We start from the raw sequence: 21,178 nt of genomic DNA, 5'->3' as shown, positions 1-21,178 counted from the left end.
CATTATAGTGTTTGGAAACTAACTTACTTGCCTAAAGATCATAAGTTCATTAGTTGCAAATTGGCGTACAAAACTAAAAGAATTTCAAAGAAAGATTGTGGAATTTAAAGCCAAATTGGTAACTAAAGTTTTCACTCTAAAAGAGGGGTGTATTGTTTATAGTGAAGAAATAATTATTTGTTTAAATATTCTTTCAGAGTGAACGTGACATTAATAATTTATTTTGATATAAAGTTATGCCAAATAGATACAAAATCTATATTGTTCAATTTGATAATTTTGCAACAAATGTTTCTAGTAAACTTATGTGTAGACTGAAAAGTCTTATTTATAGTCTTAAGCAAATTTCCAGACAATATTATTAAAGTTTCATAGTGTTGTTATTTTGTTCAATTGTGAACAAAGTAATTCAATATACTGCAAGGTTAGTGGGAGGAAATTTATTTTTTCTCATACTTTATGTACATAATATTTTGCTTACAAGTTGTGACCTTGAGACATCTTATATCATATGTACTGAGGTCTGTAAGGATTGTTTTTGCCATATTATATTATATTTTCTCGGAGGACATTTGCTGATTGTATATTAGAAATATTCAATATACATTATTGCAAGCCAGGAATTGCTCCTGTTGTTAAGGATGATGGACTAAATCTATCACATTATCCTTATTTAGATATTGAGAAAATCTAATTAAATGGAGTACCTTGTGTTGGTACACTTAAAAGTATAATGTATGCTCGAATTTGCATTAGACTAAATGTTGTCTTTGTAACGAGACTTCTAGGTAGATATCGGTCAAATCCAGGACATGATTACTGGATTACTGTCAAGAAAGTTTTAAAGTACTTAAAGAAGACAAGAGATTATATGCTAATTTATAGACATATTCAATTCTTGCAGTTAGTAGGATATTTAGATGTAAACTTTGCTGGCTGTTCTGATGACATGCAATCAATAATGGAATACATATTTATGTTAGTAGTAGGTGCAGTAAATGAAATTCTATATCATATTACTATGTAAGCAGTGTTAGTAACATTCTTTTAGGCTGTTATTTGAACTTTTAGGCTCCGGAACCTCATGTAGGAGTTGATCGTTTTAAATTTATGGATAGATCCATACGATTATATTGAGATAACAAATTTGTAGTATTATTTATTTACTACAGAGGTTCCAAGGAGTCTAAATATATTGTGGTCAAAATTTTTTACCAAAAGCAAATGGTACAAAAATGTGACGTTTTAATATAATATATTTTCACAAATGATGTGATTGTAGATCTACTTACTAAAGGCCTACGCCCGTGTGTATTTGAGTGACATATTATTAGCATGGGCCTAGGAGCATCATGAGATGTTGCTTAGTGGGAGCTATTTTGGCTTTACTTTGATAAATGTTTCATCTGTGTCTGTTACACTTTATAACGGTTTGATATGTATCAACTTTTACATTCAATAAAATATTTTTGAATGTATTATTATTATGTTGAATATATATTGATAAAGTCTCAAGAGATTGTATAAACCTTGAGTGAAGGCTAGGAGCATCCGGGCATCCGGTTATTAGCCCTGTGCATATGTCTTGTGATACATAAAGAAAGCTTAACCATAAGGACAAGACATATGTGGATTCATTGGAACCATAAAGCATTCTCTAATGGCACAAGTTTTTGTGACGCCTAAGGTAAGAGAATGGTGACTGACAAATGGGATCTCTCTATGAGAGATGTTATCCATTTGCCACATTACCATATTGAATCCATATCAATAAAGTTAAGAACATTCGTGACCATGGAAGGCTCTATGTGTATACATGTAGTTACCGTCATGATTCGGTGTTTAAGACTTTATGGGATAGGATTGACTATTATGAATTATCTCTGGACCAAATATGCGCACATACAGTACAATTTCAATTAATATAATCCAAGTGGGAGAATGTAAGAGTTTTCCTAATGTGGACTAAATTAATTGATATTATAATTTACTGTTTTTACAGTTATCGTAAAACATGGTTGGTCTAAAGTGAGATAGAAGGTTTCTTAATTAGTCTAATATGGGTTGGCTAGTGTGGGCCAAGTTGAGCCTGGCCTGTAATGAGGGAGACTGGCTGGAAACTCTATAAATAGTGCTCAAGTCTCTCCTTTAACCCTAATTCTCACATGTATCCTCACCTAAGGGGCGTTTACCTAACGCTACATGTGAGGGGGCCGCCTCATTGAGCCAGTGATACGGAGCGCAATAGAGGAGAAGGACTTGCGCGTGGAATATTGTGTTTCCGCTTTCGCTTCAAGAATAGTGGATCCCCTTGATGAGTGGGTAATCTCTTTTCTGCTTCCGCTTTATGTTCGATGGATCTCAAAATAGGTGCGTTAATCTTTTTACTCAATTATATATGTTCTTGTTCTAGTTATGGAGATCTTGGGGTTGCGCAATTTGCGTCCAACATTTTCATCTTTTTTCCTCCAATTCATTGATGGAGAAGCCGAAAAGGCTCCGTGCGGCGCTCCTCTCAAGCCCCGGCCTGGGCCACCTCATCCCCGTCATCGAGCTCAATAAGCGCCTTGTTGCCGACCACGGCTTTGAGGTGACCGTATTTGTCCTCCCCTCATAGGCCTCCGGAGCCGAGGCCGAAATCATTGAGTCCGCCGTGACACCCAAACTCCTAGACGTTGTGGAGCTCCCGCCCCCTGACCTCTTGGCTGCAGGCCTCAGCCCAGCTGCTGCCGTGGTCACGAGGCTCTTCGTCACGATGCGCGAGGCCTGGACGGCATTAAGGTCAACGCTTATGGCGATGGAGGCCCAGCCCAATGTCCTCATCGTGGACTTGTTCGAGACGGAGCATTTGTGCATTGGCGAAGAGTTGGGGATCCCTAAGTACGTCTATGTCCCTTCCAATGCATGGTTTCTTGCGCTGTTCATATACTCGCTGACGCTGGACAAAAAAGTGACGGGATAGTACATGGACCAGACCGAACCGCTCGAGATCCCAGGTTGCAAGCCGGTCCGACCAGAGGACGTGGTGGACCCGATGCTAGATCGGTCTGACCAGCAGTACTGCGAGTACGTGCAGCAGGCTGTCAAGATCCCCATGGGAGATGGAATCTTGTTGAATGTGTGGGAGGATTTGCAGGCCGAGACGCTCGCCGCGCTGAGAAATGAGGAGTTCTTGGGTCGGGTCGCGGACAGTCCAATATATACTGTTGGGCCGCTCATTAGACCGGTTAGACTGGCCGGTCTGGGGAAGGAGCTGCTGGAATGGCTGGATAAGCAACTGAGCGAGTTGGTGTTGTTCGTCTCGTTCGGAAGTGGAGGGACTATGTCGGTTGAGCAGCTGGTCGAGCTGGCTTGGGGATTGGAGCTAAGCCGACAAAGGTACTGTTTACAATTTTTCGTGCAGTACGGGGTGGGGCACGGCAGGGCGGGTAAAAGGAAAGCATATTTTATTTGTTCTAAAATATTTTTATCAAATGCTGTGCATGTTCCTTATTAGCGTTGATATGCGAAAGAATTCGTGGTACAGATATAATTCAATCCGATGATGAACGTGTAATTTTATTTTTTCACTTGCGGAAAACCTGATAACAACCCAAAAAGGATAAATAGAAAAGTGTGACATGTATAAATTAAGATTCATTTTAGTGTTCATTGGTTATATACTCGATAATTTCCTTCATCTTACAAATATATAATTCCATAGGTTTGTATGGGTACTCCGGAAACCAACCACCAAATCTCTGGATGGATCGTTCTTTGATGCAGGGAAGGTGGGCGGTCGTGAAGAGCTTTTGACCTTTCTGCTGGAGGAATTCGCGGTACGTACATAAGAAGTCGGATTAATACTCCCATCGTGGGGCCCACAGGTGGATATTCTGAGCCATCCATCCGTGGGCGGCTTCCGATCTCATTGTGGATGGAACTCGACCCTAGAAAGCATAGTGAATGGAGTGCCCATGATCACCTGGCCACTATATGCTGAGCAAAGGCTTAACGCGACACTCCTCACGGAGGAGATTGGGGTGGCAATCCGGCCAAAGGAGCTGCCATCGAAGAAAATTGTGGGGAGAGAGGAGATAGAGAAGTTGGTGAGGACGATATTGGTGGAGAAAGAAGGGCACATGATGAGAGCTAGAGTCAAAGAGCTCAAGAGTAGTGCGGAAAATGCTATGATTAAAGAAGGTACTTCCTACGAGTCCCTAAGTAAAATGAAGGAAGATTGCAAAATGCGTAAACATTAGTTGAATGGAAATAATAATGCAGACCGACAATACAATGCATAAACTGGCAAATATTTGGTTGAAGTATATTGATGGTGAATGATTCCTACCTATTCATGTATTTAGTATTGAGGAGACATTGCTCTCATGTTTTTTTTTTTTTAATATCAAATGAAATTTCCATTCATTGTCAAGTGATAACTAAAAGGATTCCTAGAAAATTTCATATGTCACCATAACAAAGCAGGTCCATAAAACTCCAAAACAAACCAAAAACCAGAAATCAAGGTATATCATCAAAATATGGTTAGTAGAGATACTCATAAGCTCATCCTTAAAAATAAGATCTATGACTATATCTAAACGAAAGGATAAGTGGCCGATCATTTAATCAAACATCATCATCAGTGATGCGCATATATCGGGATCTCCATCAGTAATTATGGCCAATCATTTAATCCAACATCATCATTAGTGATGAGTATATATCAGGATCTCCATCAATAGTTACAACTTTGTTTTTCAATGGTGCGTGCCTAGATTCAGCATCCCCGATACCGTCACTATATGGAGGGGACATAACCATGTCGAACAAGCATAGTTCTAACACTTTTGTAAGTGAATCCTTTAGCAAGTGTGAGATTTTAATAAAAACATGCTGAACAAGCACCAATTTGACACCAAAATTGTTATAACTATTGAAACTGAAGGCATAGTACTTATTCATGAAAACTCCTAAGTTTAAAGTTAGATCAGAGAAAAATAGCACCTAATTCTAAGATCGGGAGAGCAAAACTCCCATATTTACATCTAGGTGGGGAGAGTAAGGGAAGAAATTAAAGGTAAAAAATTTACCCTCCCAAAAACAGTTGTCGCACAGACGAGCAATTAAGTGTGTTCGCAGATATTCAACGTAAAAAACCCTTCCCACTAACCATTCTCTAAACATTCTCTGTACCCACCACCAATTGCTCAGAGAGAGAGAGAGAGAGAGAGAGAGAGAGAGATTGGAAAGAGGCGTCGTGGAAAAGAAGGCGATCGAAGGAAGGGCTTAGTGGCGGGCGAGGACTTGATGTTTACGAAAAGGATCATTTTCTTAGGCCTGACCCCAAAGCCGGAATAGTTGCTCAAGTCCTGCCACTATAATTATGACGAAAATAATTCCCCCCTTTCAAGAATACAATTTCTAATCCTTTCCATTATAACATAAAATCTCGTGACGTGCGCCATCTCATTTTTTAATTGAGAAATGATTGAATGATGATCTTAATCTATTGTGAGAATAATAATATGTTTATGATTATAAAAATTAAATAATAAATAATTATAAATTATCATGGAATCCATTTCTTTCACTTCTTTCAAATTTGTGGTTCACTACAGGTTATATCTTTTTAACTTAAACTAGTTTAGAAATATTCAAAAACCAACGTTGCCTATGCAATTGGGCGAGCCTTGGGCATTTGACCTCGCTTGCAGATTCAAGCCTCGTCTCACCTGGTGTTGTAATGTTTTGACGTGCTTGAGGTGCTCAGGCCAACTTTGTCTAGGATGCGTTGTCCATGGTCGTTTTCGTTAAGCACAAGTTGATGTACCTTAGGGTAGTTTTTGAGTCTTTCCAAATGAATTTCCGTTTGATTCTTATCAAGGCGATGCCATATCAAATTGCTCTAGCATTTTCATGTGTCGGCTAAACTACACCGTAAATGTCAAAACTTGACACAAGTAGATACTTAAGTATCAAAATTTTTAAAAGGTACACTTAAATGCCAATCGGATATGACTTATTTGTAGTAACATAAATGGTCTATGTGACGTGCCGGAATGCTTACTTAGCAATGAACATGCAAAACGACGTTATTTTGTCCCCAAATTTATTAAAAATAATTGAAAAAATAAATTATTTAAAAAGGTGGGGAGGTAGTAACGTTTGGCAAGCCTCCGCAACTCTCACCATTGCCACCCCACCATCGTTGGAAAGGGCCAATGAGGGTTAGCCAGGGTCGCCAAGCCCTAAGTAGTGGCCAACAACCCTGTCCGACCCTCGCCCCACTATTACAGGCCCCTTTCGGTGATGGTGGAGGGGTGGTGGCAAGGGCTGTGGAGGTCCTTGCCATAGCCCTCACCATAGCCGTGGCTTCTTCCTCTTTTTTTTTTTTTTTTAATATTTTAAATAATATTTATATTAAAAAATAATTTTGGGGGCTTATAGCATCACGTGGACAGTTTTTTTATTTTATTTTAAATTGCTATGTGGATTACTTTTTTTTAAAGAATTGCCATGTCCGATGTTTTTTTTTTTTTTTTTTTTTTTTTAAATGCCACATTAGTTAAAAAAAAAAAAAAAAAAGTCGCCTGAAAATGCCATGTTAGCAATTTGGCTAGAATTTCTTCTTTGTTGGCACTTAAATATTTTATTTTTCTTTGATTTTGACACTTGAGTGTACCTTTTGAAACTTTTGGTACTTCAGTATCCACCAATGTCAAGTTTTGGCACTTGCGGTATTCGGTACTCGGTTCTATCTTTTTCTTGAGCAACATCATGGAATCGACCAAGCCTTTCCACATCTAATGCTTGTTTCATTTCCTCTTTCGTGACTTTTCTTGCCAAAAATTTTATTATAGTTAGTCGCACAAACACAACAAAATAAAGAGTAAAGCGAGAAAGAGAAATTGAGACACAATATTTATCTTGAGTTACTCTTAAATTAGGGCTACATTCTCTACACCTCCACTTTTCTGTTACAGCCCTCTCAATTATAAGAGAAAAAGATTATCTATAGGTGGCACAAATCAGTAGCTATTCATGAGCTTAAGTCCAAACTACTAATAAAATACAAGTCCAAGCTATAAAAACCCTCCACCGGGGCTGTCCCTTTGCGACCCCTTTGCTTTCTAGAAGTAAAAATCGCAGTTCAACAGTTTTAAGGTTATACGAACAAATGGCATGAGAAATGAAATCTATTGAGAGCGAGTGTTCGTGCATCGGTCAATCGAACATTCATTTTCCATCGGAAGTGCATCGAGAGAATTCCAACGAGTAATCCACTCAACGATGAAGTCAAGCGATTCCTCTTCGAAAGCAGAGAACATAGTGACACGTATGGAGTTTGCGCAGAAGTTTTTGGCAGTAATAAAAGCCGAATTTCTTTGCTAGGAGTTGCCCATTTTCACTTAGTTGTACACGCACAAAGGAATTATTCACAGATACACATGTCTAGGACGATCCTTTTGAACCTACTATGCACGTGATGAAGGTGCTATATCCATTGAGAACTGGTGGCTCGCGCCAAGTCTCATTCGATACCTTCATCTAGAGAAATCGCTAACAGAAAGTCCAAATCTGAGTCCTTTAATATATCTAATTGGATCTATCTTCACTAAAAAACTTAAGCCAATGAATTATAGGTCAAGTAGGATATATTAACTGCTTTACACTACATCATTTCTCTATCCTCAGGTGTGAGCTTAAGTTAATAAGTAATGGATCAACTATAATATATGCTCTACACCCCATCAATTCTCTAATATGGGATTTCCCTAATACAATTCACTCACATGCATCCTAACAATATGGGGTGTCAAGTTGAAGCATGACTTGACTCACATTTTAGGGTTCGAAACTCAATCATCTTGAGCTCGATCGAGTATTTAATATCTTGCTTAATCTTGATACAAATAAAAGATTAAGATATGCAACCTTAATTCAACTCAACTAGATAATAATTGTTAAATATCTTAATCTAATAGCTTAAAATTTTGAAACAGTTAGAAGTAGTCCCACAAATTTTTGTATAAGGAAGTCCCGAGTTCAAATCTTTTTAAACCCCTTATTATATGTCTTTCTGTTTAGTTTTAGGCTAAAGTCCAGCCCACACCTTAAAAAGAAGTGTTGAAATTTTTAGATATTAAATTACATATTTATTTCACAGCTTGATCAAGTGGTGTCACAAATTTTCACAACTTATAAATGAATATTGAATTCAAGTTAAAGCTCGAGTTTAATAAGCTTAAATATATTTTCCTACACTTAAATGTTTATTGGTGTACCGTAATCTTAAGAACTTCTTTATTTACTCATATAATATCTTGTGCTTTTAAAAAAAAATCGTAAAAGTTAATTAAGCTCGCGAGCCTGCAAGTTGGATTTAAAACTGCTTAAAGACACCCACCAAACCAAATCCCAACCCCCAACCCCCCAAGCTCCTTGACGTCGTGGAGGTCCCACCCCGTGACCTCTCGGCCGCGGGCCTCGGCCAGGAATGCCGCCCTGGTCAGGAGGCTGGCGGTCGTGATGCGCAAGGCCAGGCCTGCGTTCAGGGCCACGCAAATGCCTGATGTCCTCATCGTGGACCTATCTGCCAGATAAGTAACGTCTATGTCCCTTCCCATGCATGGTTTCTTGCTTTGTTCATGCACTCGCCAACGCTGGACGAGCAAGTTAAGGGAGAGTATGTGGACCGGACCAGACCGCTCGAGATCCCTGGTAGCAAGCCCGTCCAACCAGAGGACGTGGTGGACCCGATGCTGGACCGATCTGACCAGTCGTACCACGAGCACGTGCGGCTTGCTGAAGAGATCCCGAAGGGAGATGGAATCTTGTTGAATGCGTGGGAGCATTTGCAGGCCGAGACGCTCGCCGCGCTGAGGAATGAGGATTTTTTGGGCTGGGTCGCTGACGGTCCTGTATATACAGTTGGGCCGCTCATTAGACCGGTCAGACCAGCCGGTTTGGGGAAGGAGCTGCTGGAATGGCTGGATAAGCAGCCGAGCGAGTCGGGGATGTTCGTCTCGTTTGGAAGTGGACGGATTTTGTCGACTGAGCAGCCGGTCAAGCTGGCTTGGGGGTTGGAACTGAGCCAACAAAGGTACGGTCTGAAATTCGCGTACCTTGATAAACCGGGGTCAAGAAAAAAAACTTTTGCCTTTATTCCATCTATTTCAAGACAAAATAATGAGTTAAATAAATTTTCTTAAACATGAATAATTGATTGTGGAAAATATTTTCAATATCATCAATAATTTATATCTAAACATTTTTATAGACGATGAAAATAGTTTTTATTCATTCATCTCTATAAGAGATAGGAGCAATCATTTTTAAGAAAATAAATTCTAAATTATTCATTTTTCACGAAATAAACAAAACCATAGAAATAATGATTTAACCAAGTTACTATATTCATGGTCAATGGTTCAAAAATCATTTGAATGATGTTCCTATATGTAATTTATTATTAAGAGGCTTGGTTGTAGGAAATTTTTCTCATTCCTCTAACTATTTCTGATTAAGAAAGAAAAAAAATGAAGTCATTTTTCTGAATCAAAACAAAATCCATTAGCCAATATTAGCTAAAGCATTGAGGTAGTTTGCGTTTTCCCGTAAGAATTACTTGCCAAATAAATACTCCATGTTATAATAAAAAATATTTTTTATTTGGACTATTGTCAGTGTAAAGAATGCATTGCACGCTATTTACTACGAATTGCTATAAGGAAGATTTCGTTCATAGAAATAACTCATAGCAAACATTTCATTCAATCCAATGATGAATGTATAATTTTTTTTCACACTTGCAAATGACCTAATAATAATCCAAAAATAATATACTAAAAAGCATAGCAATTATAGATTAAGCTTTGTATCAGTGTTATTTGATTATATACTCCATAACTTTCTTCATCTTACAAATGTATAATTTCATAGGTTCATATGGGTGTTCCAAAAACCAACCATCGAGTCTTTTGATGGATTGCAATCTGATGCAGGGAAGGCTAGGATTGCTGACAAGGTATTGAGCTTTTTGCCAGATGGATTCGTGTCACGTACCCGTGAGGTCGGATTAATACTTCCATCGTGGGCCCCACAAGTGGACATCTTTAGGCATCCTAAGTAGGTGGCTTCCTATCTCACTGTGGATGGAGCTTGACCCTAGGGAGCATTGTGAGCGAAGTGCCCATGCTTGTCTAGCCACTATATTATGAGCAAAGACTAAATGCGACACTCCTAACAGAGGTGATTGGGGCGGCAGTCTGGCCGAAGGAGCTACCTTCAAAGAAGATTGTGGGGAGGGAGGAGATAGCGAAGTTGGTGAGGACAATAATGGTGGAGAAAGAAGGGCACGGGATAAGAGTTAAGAGTAAGAAAACTTAAGAATAGGCAGTATAGGCCGTGATAAAAGATGGTAGCTCTTACGAGTCCCTTTGTAAAATGAAAGAAGATTGCCAAATGAGGACTCACTAGCTTAAGAAAGCTCATTAAGGCATTGCATGCCAAAAGTCTTTATCTTGGCACATGAAAAATAGTTGTACCTAGATGCATCGGAATAAAGGCTGTAACTCTTTAAGTTTCAAGTTCATTTCATGGAATTCGAAGCGGGCAAATGAAGTTGTTATGCTTTAAGCTAATGGTATCTTTGTGATTTGACAATGGTGGCCGCCATTTGCATTAGATTTGGCAAAATTGCGATGATGATTTAGGACTCCTACACTTTTGTGCATTTAAGTATGGTGCGGAGTTGACATTGCTTTCATTACTCTACCACAAACAGTTGTCATAGAAATGAGCGATCGAGGGTATTCGTATATATTCAATATGGAAAACCCTAAATTTAGGTCTAGTCTCGATTCTACCTTCTTCTTCTTTTTTCCCTATTAACCAAATATGGGCTATCAGATTTGGAAGTTTTAGAATCTTATCTTTAGAAGTTTGAAAATGTTATATTTTATATATTTCTTTTCTTGCAAGTAAATCTTCTAGAATGTACACTTAGGTATATAAATATTCATCTAAGCTAAATAGAAGTACACAACGATTTCTGTCTCAACATGGTATCAAGAGTCATCTAAGGCTAACGCCCCTTTCAACCCCAATTTTCTTCTTCTCACTTTTTTGTTCCCCACAAAGGTGGTCAGTGTTGCCCCTGGCACCACCACTGTAACTCTTATGACAAGCCTCTCTTCTACACTTCCTCCATTTGAATCTGCTTGCCACTTTCTTTCTTTATGTCTCACAACATCCAATTATCTGCTATGAAAAGTATAGTGTATCTTGTTTCTCAAGGGACAAAACCTCTATGGCTATGTGATGGAACTACAACTTGTCTCTTTGATGCAGCCCAAGTAGTCTACAAAACACCTTCAACTTTTGATCCTATCCCAATTTCACCCTAAACTTCTTCTTTTTTATCCTATAAAAAACCCCCCAACTTTAGGTCTTATCTCAATTTTAACGTCTAGTCCCAATTTTATATTACAAAAAATTTTAGTCTCATAAAAAATCACAAACTTTTACTTGGGTCACAAATATTCCATCATTAACCCTCTATTCAAAATTTCTCATTGACAATTGAGAGATAGAAAAGTCCTAATCATGAGTTGTTCGAGCATCCCAAGTGCAAGCTCTCCAACCGAAAGAGATGGAACATACAAGTGAATGAAGACCGAGTGCAACAATAGAGGGATTGTGTTAATGAAGACAAATTTGAAACTCAAGTAAAAGTTAACAATCTTTTATAATACAATATTAGAGTAAAATTGAAATAAGAATTAAAGCTATGAACTTTTTAAGAGACAAAAAAAAAAAATTATGGTAGAATTAATACTAGACCTAAAGTTGAGGGTTTTTTACACTACAAAAACGAAATTTATGATAGAGGTGAGACTAGATATAAAGTTGTAAACTTTTTTATAAGACAAAAGGTATAATTGAGATAAGAGATTAGTTAGAGGTTTTTTTAAGGTATTGGGCCTATTTTCTTAGGCCCGACCTCAAAACCTGGACTTTCTCTCAAACCCTTCCAACATATTTAAGACAAAAATACTCCTGCTTTTTAAAAGAAATGAATTTTCTAATCCTTTCCCAATGTGAAAATCTTGTCATTTGTTCATGGTATTTTCTATTCTTTTTCGTATGAGATTACTTTATTTTGTTTTTTTTTTTTAGCCATATGCCTTTTAATTTTATATTTATTCTCCATTTTATGTCTTTTAAACTAAAACGTGTTTAAGAGATGTAAACCCACCTTGCCCTATGTAATCGGGCTTGGCCTGCTCATCCTTTCTCATTGGGCGAGCCTGGTGGGCCGTGATTGATGAGGTGCTTGGGCCAAACCTAGTCTGCAACGGGGTGGCTTTGGCCGCTTTAGCTAAGCACGAGCCTATGTGTCTTAGGGTAGTCCCAGCCTTTTCCGATTAAGTTTCCTTGATTTCCATGAGGAAGATGTCTTGAGATGACAAGATGAGTTTAGAACCCATATTTTTTCTCATATTCAATTATGTGGGTAATAAAAGAGTTACCTAATAACTTAATGGGCTTATATAGATCATAAATGGGTCACTTGATAAGCTTAAGTTAAGTGAATCAGATCATTTTTAATTATTTTTTTAATTATAGCTTTCATTAATTTTCTGAATTTTTTTTTTTTTATTTTTATTTCTTTCTTTTTTCTATGAAATCCACAATCCACACAAGGGTCACCAACTTATCCTCGCAACACCAAGCAAGGGTTCGACCCTTGCTTGTGGTCAACTCTCACCCTATGGTCAGTATGGGTTAATGGACCCTTGCTGAACTTTGAATAAAACAAAAGGAAAAGATAGAAAGAAAGGGAATAAGAAAAGAAAATTTTAAATTTTAAATTTTTTTTTTAATATGAAAATTGTCCACTGGATTTATTGCACAGAAGTTTTTAAGTAATATAATTTTTGCAAGAAATAAGAATTTTTTTTTTCTAGATTGAGTCATATATGGAAATGTTTTTGTAATATGGATTGCGTCGGTATGGATTGAGTTGGGTTGGGTATGGGTTTTTATATTTGTATCGAATGGAAATGAGTCAAAATATGTTAAATGAGTCAATTTGGATCAAATCATATTCGACTCGATCAATCAACCCACCCGTTTGATAGGTCTAGACTTGTGCCATATCAAACTACTTCAACATTTCCATGTGTCGAGAGGAAAATTATCCATAGATCACTTTAAAGAGGGTACGACTTGAAATGGACTAAACTTAACAGCTAAGATGGGGTGAATCGGTTGTTGTGTGAATTTTAAAACTTTTTCGTGCAAAACGATGCCTAGACCTTGAAATAGTTTTTGCAAACGAAATCTAAAATGCAAAACAAATATCTTATAAAAAAAAATTCAAAGAGCATTAAGGATAGAACAAATTGTCAAGCAAGGTTCTAGAAATACACGGTCTAATGTGATTTTGGAGAAAAAGTTGATGATAATTTATGGTATTTCTTAAAAGTAAAATTGTATAGATTTTAGGGATAATATCATGGAAAACTTAAAACTGGTATATGTGTGACAAATTTTACCCAAATCAATTTTTTGATTATAAAAAATCACAAACCAATACATATGTGATAAATTTACTTTAAACTAATTTTTTTACTATCAAAAACCTTAAACTGATACATTATATTAATTTCCATTAAATTGGATTAATAAAACGAAAAACTATAAATTGACATATATGTAAGAAATGGAAGATAAAACTCCAAATTGGTACAATCGTTAATTACTATATGTTATCTAACTTAGCAATTTAACAATAATATTTAATTGAAATTAACCGATGAGAAATTTACCATAAATATATATTTTGAAATTTTTTTATTAAGAAATTAATTTGAATAAATTTATCATATATGTACTAATTCGAAATTTTTCGTCGTGTTAACCTTAGATTTTATTCAGGGATACGATTAAGAACATTGGCTCTTGATAGCTAAATGGCTAATAAATCCAAATGCCAATAAGACTTGGCAATCAATGAGAGGAAAGTGTGCACATCGTCGAAGATAGCAATCTCAATAATGCAAGCAGCCCCATTCGCGACAGGGATGTTGCAAGTTGGAAATCGATCATATGGGACACCTTTTCAGAATTGACAAGAATGATTAGCCATTTGAAATATCCCGCTCAAGATGGTCTGGAACCCATGGGTTTTTACATGCCAGTTGCTCATTCATCGGTTTAACGAATCATGTGATAGCGAATTGGCGCGATATTTTCTCCAAATTGGTTCGGCCAATAGTGATTAAGTTTCCTTGAAATCCCCTCAATTCCCCCACCAAAAGCAGCAACCCTGGGGCCTTTGAGTTTCGCCTTCAATTTCAATCCCATGTCGAAGGTGCGCGCATGAGGATGTGGATATGTATTTGTGTGCTGAGCTTTTTTTTTTTTTTTTTTTCGGCCGGCAATTATCTGAACGAAGGCTTCCATGAATTGATGGCAATGGAAGAATTTTCAAAAGAGCTTTAAGTTCGAGACAGTGTTTTACTTGGCCAAAATGGCTGATGTTGCCCTCAATCAATGGAGTTGACGTTTGGACTGAGGGAAATGGTCTCTTTGGGGAATCGGAATCTTCTGGCAAGTTGCATGTTCAAGGCCATTGATTGGGAATCGGAATCTTCTGGCAAGTTGCATTCTCAAGGCCATTGATTGCTCCATCCGTCTCTTGACAGTTGACAGGACGGGAGGAAAATTGTAAAAATAAAATAAAAATTGTTATATGAATATCAATTTACTTCTAAACATATTAATTTAACCAATTTAATTTTATAATTTTTAAAAATTCACCAATACTGTCCATACTACATAACATGCTTTGTGCCGATGTAAATAATTTTTATAATATGTTTAAAAAGTTTCTAAATATATGTATTTTTATTTTATGTACTTTTTTTTCCAACTATAATCAACGGTATTTGATGAGAGCTTGTGGGCCATTACCAATCTAGACAAGTGCGGCCTCGCTTGAGGCCGACCCTGCCCTCATCCGGTGGTCAATGAGCGCCAACTACAATGAAATAAGAAATAATATATTAAAAAATAAAAAAAATTATCCACATCAGATGTCAATAGTGCTACGTAAACTAATTAACGTTTATATCAGCAATTTTCAATCAAAATTGGATTGAAGAATTGTATTAATTTTCAAAAGGTTTAAAAGATTTAAAATTGAATTGACATTCACTCAAACCCCAACTTGTCTCGTTTGTGCTTCGGTTTGACATCATCAGATGGTGGTGATGAGGCCAATGGATTCAAGGCCCCATTTGAACCGTTAAGCAGATCTCTGTACGTACTGAAAACTCTCACAGAAGTTGGTCAAACGGGGCTTAAGCTTGCACTGAGCTTTCTCACTTGTGCGAAACTTTCCCTTCTCGACAAGCCCACATGCATCGCAAAAGGGTTTCCGTATGTGGAGATCTCTTCCAATATTAGTGAATTCTAAAAGGCAGAAATAGTTTTGGGAGAAACCAATCGACTCATTTAGTCATAGATTATGTCTTGTGGATTGCCACAAAGGAGTCGGTACCAATGGAGGTTTCTCTCTGTTAATGGTTTTAATTCTTCTTCTTCTTCTTGTTTTCCCGCTATTCCACGAAGACACGTCTTTAACACTGTATTATCCTTTTAATGTCGTCATGTTATCGACAAGAGAATTGTTCAAAAATTCTAAACTTATTATACGGCCATATATTTAGTTCTAAATTTTCCAGTTAGATCATTGCAATCTTAAGACTTTTGATGATTTTCCAATTTATTTTTTCGAGCTTATCCACGTGGACTAATCAATGCCATTTATCATATATGACATAGTCGACAATCTAATATGTCCAACAGAGCTCAAAATGGAGTTGTTTTGAGAAAAAAAAATCAACTTTTTTCAATTTTTCATTTCTTTTTATTATTTTCCTCCATCTTCCTGGATTCCAGTGGTCAGGGCCTTGGCGATGGCCGCCAACCCTTGCTTGCCACAAGCAAGGGTCGCACATCCCTTGCCAGATCTAGGCGAGGGCTGCAACCCTCACCTTTGACTGATGAGAGTTGTACCGCCCTTGCATGTGGCTCAAGATCAGTTGAGAAGAAGATGAACCGTACAAAACGAAAAAACGAAAAAAAAAAAAAAAAATATAAAATTTATAAGAAACTACAAAACTGTGTTGATTAATTTAAAATAATCCACGTTAGTCGCCAATTATACTCAATGCTAACCAAACTACCATATTGGCAATTTGCGATTTAGTTAAGCTGAATGGACTACATTAGAAGAATCACTATAAAATGTTTAGGACTATGTCAGTCAGTATAAAAGGTTTAGATAAAATCGGTGACCGGCCAGTAGGTTCAAAATCTTTTGGACAATTTCCCTCGCTATACCGTGTCAATCTCGCCGCACGAGATACTTTAATTATCATCATCGCCCATCATGAAACTTAAATGCGAACGTTGACGAACGCAGCTTCTTGCAGCGTAAGCAACAGTCACGTGGACGAAGACTTTGGCGGTAGCAATAACTTCAGCTAACGGGATCGATCGCAAGCAACGGACTTTTCAATACCTCGTGCGAGCTTTACAGCGATCGGGACCGGGACATGTTTGGCCGCATTGGACCGATTTCTACCGTTTAGCCAACTTATAGACTTGGGCGAGCCGTTGGGACCGCAATCCCAGCCAAATTGGAAGATAAGATCAGTAGCTTTTGGAGCTTTTGGGCGGTCACCCTCCACGCATGGTGGAAGTGTAGAAGCTATAATTTTCACGTCTTTGGAGCACGCGGGCACATGATAATGTAGACCTGATGCACGGCAAATGCGTTAATATAGTTCGCAATTTCCCATAGCTGAGCTTGCCCATGATTGATTTGATGATTAATGAGAAAGTGGGTGGTGAAAATCTTCAGAGTAAGAATGGACTAAATTGCTTGCGTAAAATTTTCTTTATGCAAAGTGACCTGTTATGCATGCGGAATTAATATATCGAAGGAAGCAAATACTACAAAAGAAAGAATAATTCTCTCTTCCGAAAATCCAGAGTCTATTTGGTTTTGCTTTTAGCTTTTATTTTTTACTCCTTTTCCTTTTCTTTGTTTACCATTTGATTTTAAACCAACTGTTGAAAGCTCAAAATATCTTTTATTAGATGTCGGTGTGCATGGATGGAGTCATACGAAAGTTTTCACGACGTTTTAAAACGTAAAGAGTACGGCGGTCCTAAAGTTCATAGATAAACTCCGGAAAAATAAGCTGTCAGTTTGAAAGTTTCAAAAAAGTGCTGAAGCTGACAAATGGGCAATGGCAATATGGACAGACCCTCCGTAAATTGCAGGGTCACTCTTCTGTCTGTCTGAACAAGTCCACGTCGCGTCTCCGAGACTCCCAGCCATGACGCCCACCTATTTAAAGACCCCCCTCGCCAAACTATGTTGTAGCCAACGTATGTTCTTCATACACACCGTCAGCTTTACTTCATTCCATGGATTTTGACCTCTTTTCCTCCAATTCATCGATGGAGAAGCCGAAAAAGCTCCATGCGGCGCTCCTCTCGAGCCCTGGCATGGGCCACCTCATCCCCATCATGGAGCTCGGCAAGTGCCTTGTAGCCGACCATGGCTTCGAGGTCACCATCTTCGTCGTCCCCTCCCAGGCCTCCCGTGCTGAGGCAGAGATCATCGACTCCGCCATGACCCCCAAGCTCCTCGACATCGTGGAGCTCCCTGCCCCCGACCTCACGGCTGCTGGCCTTGGCCCGAATGCCTCCATGGTGGAGAGGCTTGCGGTCATGATGCGCGAGGCGCGGTCGGCGTTCAGGTCCGCGCTGAAAGCCATGGAGGCCCCACCCGATGTCCTCATCGTGGACCTGTTCAGGACGGAGCATCTATGCATGGGTGATGAGTTGAGGATCCCTAAGTACGTCTACGTCCCTTCCAACGCATGGTTTCTTGCGCTGCTCCTACACTCACCGGTGCTGGACAAGGAAGTCAAAGGAGAGTATGTGGACCAGACTGAACTACTCAAGATCCCGGGCTGCAAGCCGGTCCGACCAGAGGACGTGGTGGACCCGATGCTGGACCGATCCAACCAGCAGTACCACGAGTACTTGCGGATTGCTGGCGAGATCGCGATGGGAGATGGAATCCTGTTGAATGTGTGGGAGGATTTGCAGGCCGAGACGCTCGCCGCGCTGAGGAATGAGGAGTTCTTGGGCCGGGCCGTGAACGGTCCGGTCTATACCGTTGGGCCGCTCATTAGACCGGTCAGACCGGCCGGTTTGGGGAAGGAGCTGCTGGAATGGCTGGATAAGCAGCCGCGCGAGTCGGTGTTCCTTGTCTCGTTTGGGAGTGGAGGGACTATGTCGGCTGAGCAGCTGGCCGAGCTGGCTTGGGGATTAGAGCTGAGCCGACAAAGGTACGGTCTAAAAATTTTCATGCAAGCATGCTCCACGAGGCATTAGTTGGACTGGAGCACGTTGCACGCTTTAAGAAAAAGAAAAACATATTTTGTTTGTTTTATGTTTTTTTTTTCTTTTTTATCAAATGCAGTGCCCGTTCTTTATTAGCATTTGATACGTGAAAGAAGCCGTTATACAGCACTGACTCGGGGTAGATATATAATTCAACGACGAATAAGTAATTTCTTTTCAAACTTGCGGAAAACCTAATAATAATAATAATAATAAAATTTATAAAAAAAAAGTGTGGCATGTATAAATTAAGCTTCGTTTTAGTGTTCTTTGACTCTATATTTTATAAATTTCTTTCATCTTACAAATATATACTTTTGTAGGTTTATATGGATATTTCGGAAACCAATAGTGGAATCTCTTGATGGATCATTCTTTGATGTGGGAAAGGGAGGTGGTGATGATGAGCTTTCGAGCTTTCTGCCGGATGGATTTGCGGTACGTACTCGGGATGTGGGATTAATAATTCCATTGTGGGGCCCACAATTGGACATCCTGAGCCATCCATCTGTAGGCGGGTTTCTATCTCATTGCGGATGGAACTCAACCCTAGAGAGTATAGTGAATGGAGTGCCCATGATTGCCTGGCCATTGTACGCCGAGCAAAGGCAAAATGCGACACTCCTCGCGGAGGAGATCGGAGTGGTGATTCGGCCAAAGGAGCTGCCGTCGAAGAAGATTGTGGGGAGGGAAGAGATAGAGAAGTTGGCGAGGATGATAATAGCAAAGAAAGAAGGGCACCAGATGAGAGCTAGAGTCAAAGAGCTCAAGAGCACTGCCGAAAAGGCTGTGACTAAAGGGGGTACTTCCTATGAGTCCCTACGTAGAATGAAGGAAGATTGCAAAATGAGGATCCATCAGATTAACAAAGCTCATTAAGTCATTGCACATGTGTGTAACATCAAATGGAATAATAATGCAAATTGACAGGACAATGCTTGAACTAGCAACAGTTTGCTTGAAGCGTATTGATGATGTAGGACTCTTACATGTTCATGTATTCAGTATTGAGGAGACATTACATTCATTACTCTCCCAAAAACAGTTATCGTATTGACAAGCAATTAAGTGTATTCGCAATTAACTTACCAAAAAAAAAAGTGTATTCACAATTAAGTGTATTCACGGATATTCAACACAAAAAAACCCCACCTCGATCATGGACAAATTGCTCACATAGAGAGGGGCATTGACGAAAAAGATGGTGATCGAAGGAGGTATTAGGTTGGGTTGACTCCTATGTGGAGGAAACCCAATAAATTATAAGTTCAAAGGTTTGAGCCCATACGATACGATAGTCTATATGAAAAAATATGATTTATCACTATCTTTATGTAGTAGAAAAAAAAATTGTTGAGACATGGTAGTGTTAGGACCTCTCTTTTTCCGTCCAAGGGAAAGAGGAAGAGGTTTAAGGGTATTTGCCTAAAGAGGCGGACCAATGGTCCTAGATTAGGCGCGGGCTCTCCCAAGCTCATACCTTGCGCGATATTGGATTTCGTATTTCAATTTTTGACAATCTATGTATTTCTAGGAGTCACCACTAGCCTATTGGGATCGGCTAGAAACCAATCAAGACGAGGGAGTGTTGTCTTGATTTCTACGCAACTAGAGATTTCTAGGACTGGGGACTTGTTTACGCCAATGTTTCTATTAGTGTCCTTGAGGTACCACTAATTTGGAAGGTTGTTTATCTAAATGGCCACACAATCTTGATTACTAATTATAATCCTTATAAAACTGTTAAGCGTCCATGCAAATGGTTTTGTAGATTTGTTTTCCTTAATGTGTAGACTAATCCTAACATAATTTAGAAGAGAAATTTACACTCAAATTAATGAAAAGCGGTGCGTAAGTAGACATCCGAGAAATTGAAATAACTTGAAAATAAATGCGGAAAAGGAAAACCCGACGCAAGCCAGGCAAATAATATTACATGGCTTTGTTATCACGCCCCGAGACAGGACCCCCATGAGCGAGATGAGAATTCAAATATGCATGAAATTACTCTAAATATTTTTTTGGATAAAGTAAATTACTCTAAATAATTTTAATCTATGCAAAATGGATTATTTACAAAAAAAAAAGGTTATAAAATACCAAAATAGCATTAAATTAGGAAAATGACCTTTTAAAATTAGTAAAATTTCATAGATGTCGTTTCTATCATAACTTGATACCATCCACCATTTTTATAATTTTTTTTGAAATTTTCATTTTTTGAAATTTTTATTTTAAAATAATTCCCTGAATCGATATATGCTGATTTATACTAATATGGAACTGCCCAGTACATGAATATAATAAGAACCGAGCTCAAATCAATCGTTTGAAGATCGAAACTTGGTTTGCGCATTTTGTCAAACACTTGGCATGCCTCACACTAGCCCAAACAGCTTCCTCAAGCCATGTTCGTGGCCTTCAATCTCGACTCATAAGCAATCTCATGTGGAACTAAAATATCAAGGTTATACTACCACATGCAAAGAACAAGATTAGATAGAAATCATAGTTAAAACACACTAGCACCAAGATAAAATCGTCCTCAAATACATGGGTTTGAGTTGATTTTGCAAATATGGGTTTAAACCCAAGTCAAGCAAATAGGTTACATGCCCATATTCAAGCCCCGACACTTATCACATGCAAGATCTAAGGGAAACATTACTTAATATGAGTGAAAGTAGGTAATATG

At 38.5% G+C, this 21,178-nt stretch overlaps 2 protein-coding genes and 1 pseudogene across 2 annotated transcripts; all 3 read left to right on the top strand.

The window, feature by feature from the left end:
- Positions 1–2,479: 2,479 nt before the first annotated feature.
- LOC104416464 lies at positions 2,480–4,241 on the top strand (annotated as a pseudogene).
- Positions 4,242–8,633: 4,392 nt separating this feature from the next.
- On the top strand, positions 8,634–10,374 carry LOC104416465 (anthocyanidin 3-O-glucosyltransferase 5-like). Its single transcript, XM_010027860.2, has 3 exons — positions 8,634–9,088; positions 9,928–10,012; positions 10,192–10,374. Exons 1-3 carry the CDS (start codon positions 8,634–8,636, stop codon positions 10,372–10,374), a joined length of 723 nt encoding a protein of 240 aa, XP_010026162.2.
- Positions 10,375–17,435: 7,061 nt separating this feature from the next.
- Positions 17,436–19,510, top strand: LOC104456855 (anthocyanidin 3-O-glucosyltransferase 5). The gene is made up of 2 exons (XM_010071730.3): positions 17,436–18,428; positions 18,807–19,510. Exons 1-2 carry the CDS (start codon positions 17,497–17,499, stop codon positions 19,360–19,362), a joined length of 1,488 nt encoding a protein of 495 aa, XP_010070032.3. The 5' UTR covers positions 17,436–17,496; the 3' UTR covers positions 19,363–19,510.
- Positions 19,511–21,178: the final 1,668 nt, after the last annotated feature.

Source organism: Eucalyptus grandis, chromosome 8 (genome assembly GCF_016545825.1).
Source record: "Eucalyptus grandis isolate ANBG69807.140 chromosome 8, ASM1654582v1, whole genome shotgun sequence".
In the NCBI taxonomy this organism is placed as follows: Eukaryota; Viridiplantae; Streptophyta; class Magnoliopsida; order Myrtales; family Myrtaceae; genus Eucalyptus; species Eucalyptus grandis.
Note: the sequence above shows the minus strand (reverse complement) of the source record. Positions and strands in the feature narration are given on the sequence as shown.

Bases quoted from the DNA above. Each gene is read 5' to 3' on its own strand.
- LOC104456855 (XM_010071730.3), top strand. From the start codon at position 17,497: ATGGATTTTGACCTCTTTTCCTCCAATTCATCGATGGAGAAGCCGAAA. The intron at 18,429-18,806 runs GTACGGTCTAAA...ATACTTTTGTAG, and splicing joins TTAGAGCTGAGCCGACAAAG to GTTTATATGGATATTTCGGA.
- LOC104416465 (XM_010027860.2), top strand. From the start codon at position 8,634: ATGCACTCGCCAACGCTGGACGAGCAAGTTAAGGGAGAGTATGTGGAC. The intron at 9,089-9,927 runs GTACGGTCTGAA...ATAATTTCATAG, and splicing joins TTGGAACTGAGCCAACAAAG to GTTCATATGGGTGTTCCAAA. The intron at 10,013-10,191 runs GTATTGAGCTTT...ATGCTTGTCTAG, and splicing joins AGGCTAGGATTGCTGACAAG to CCACTATATTATGAGCAAAG.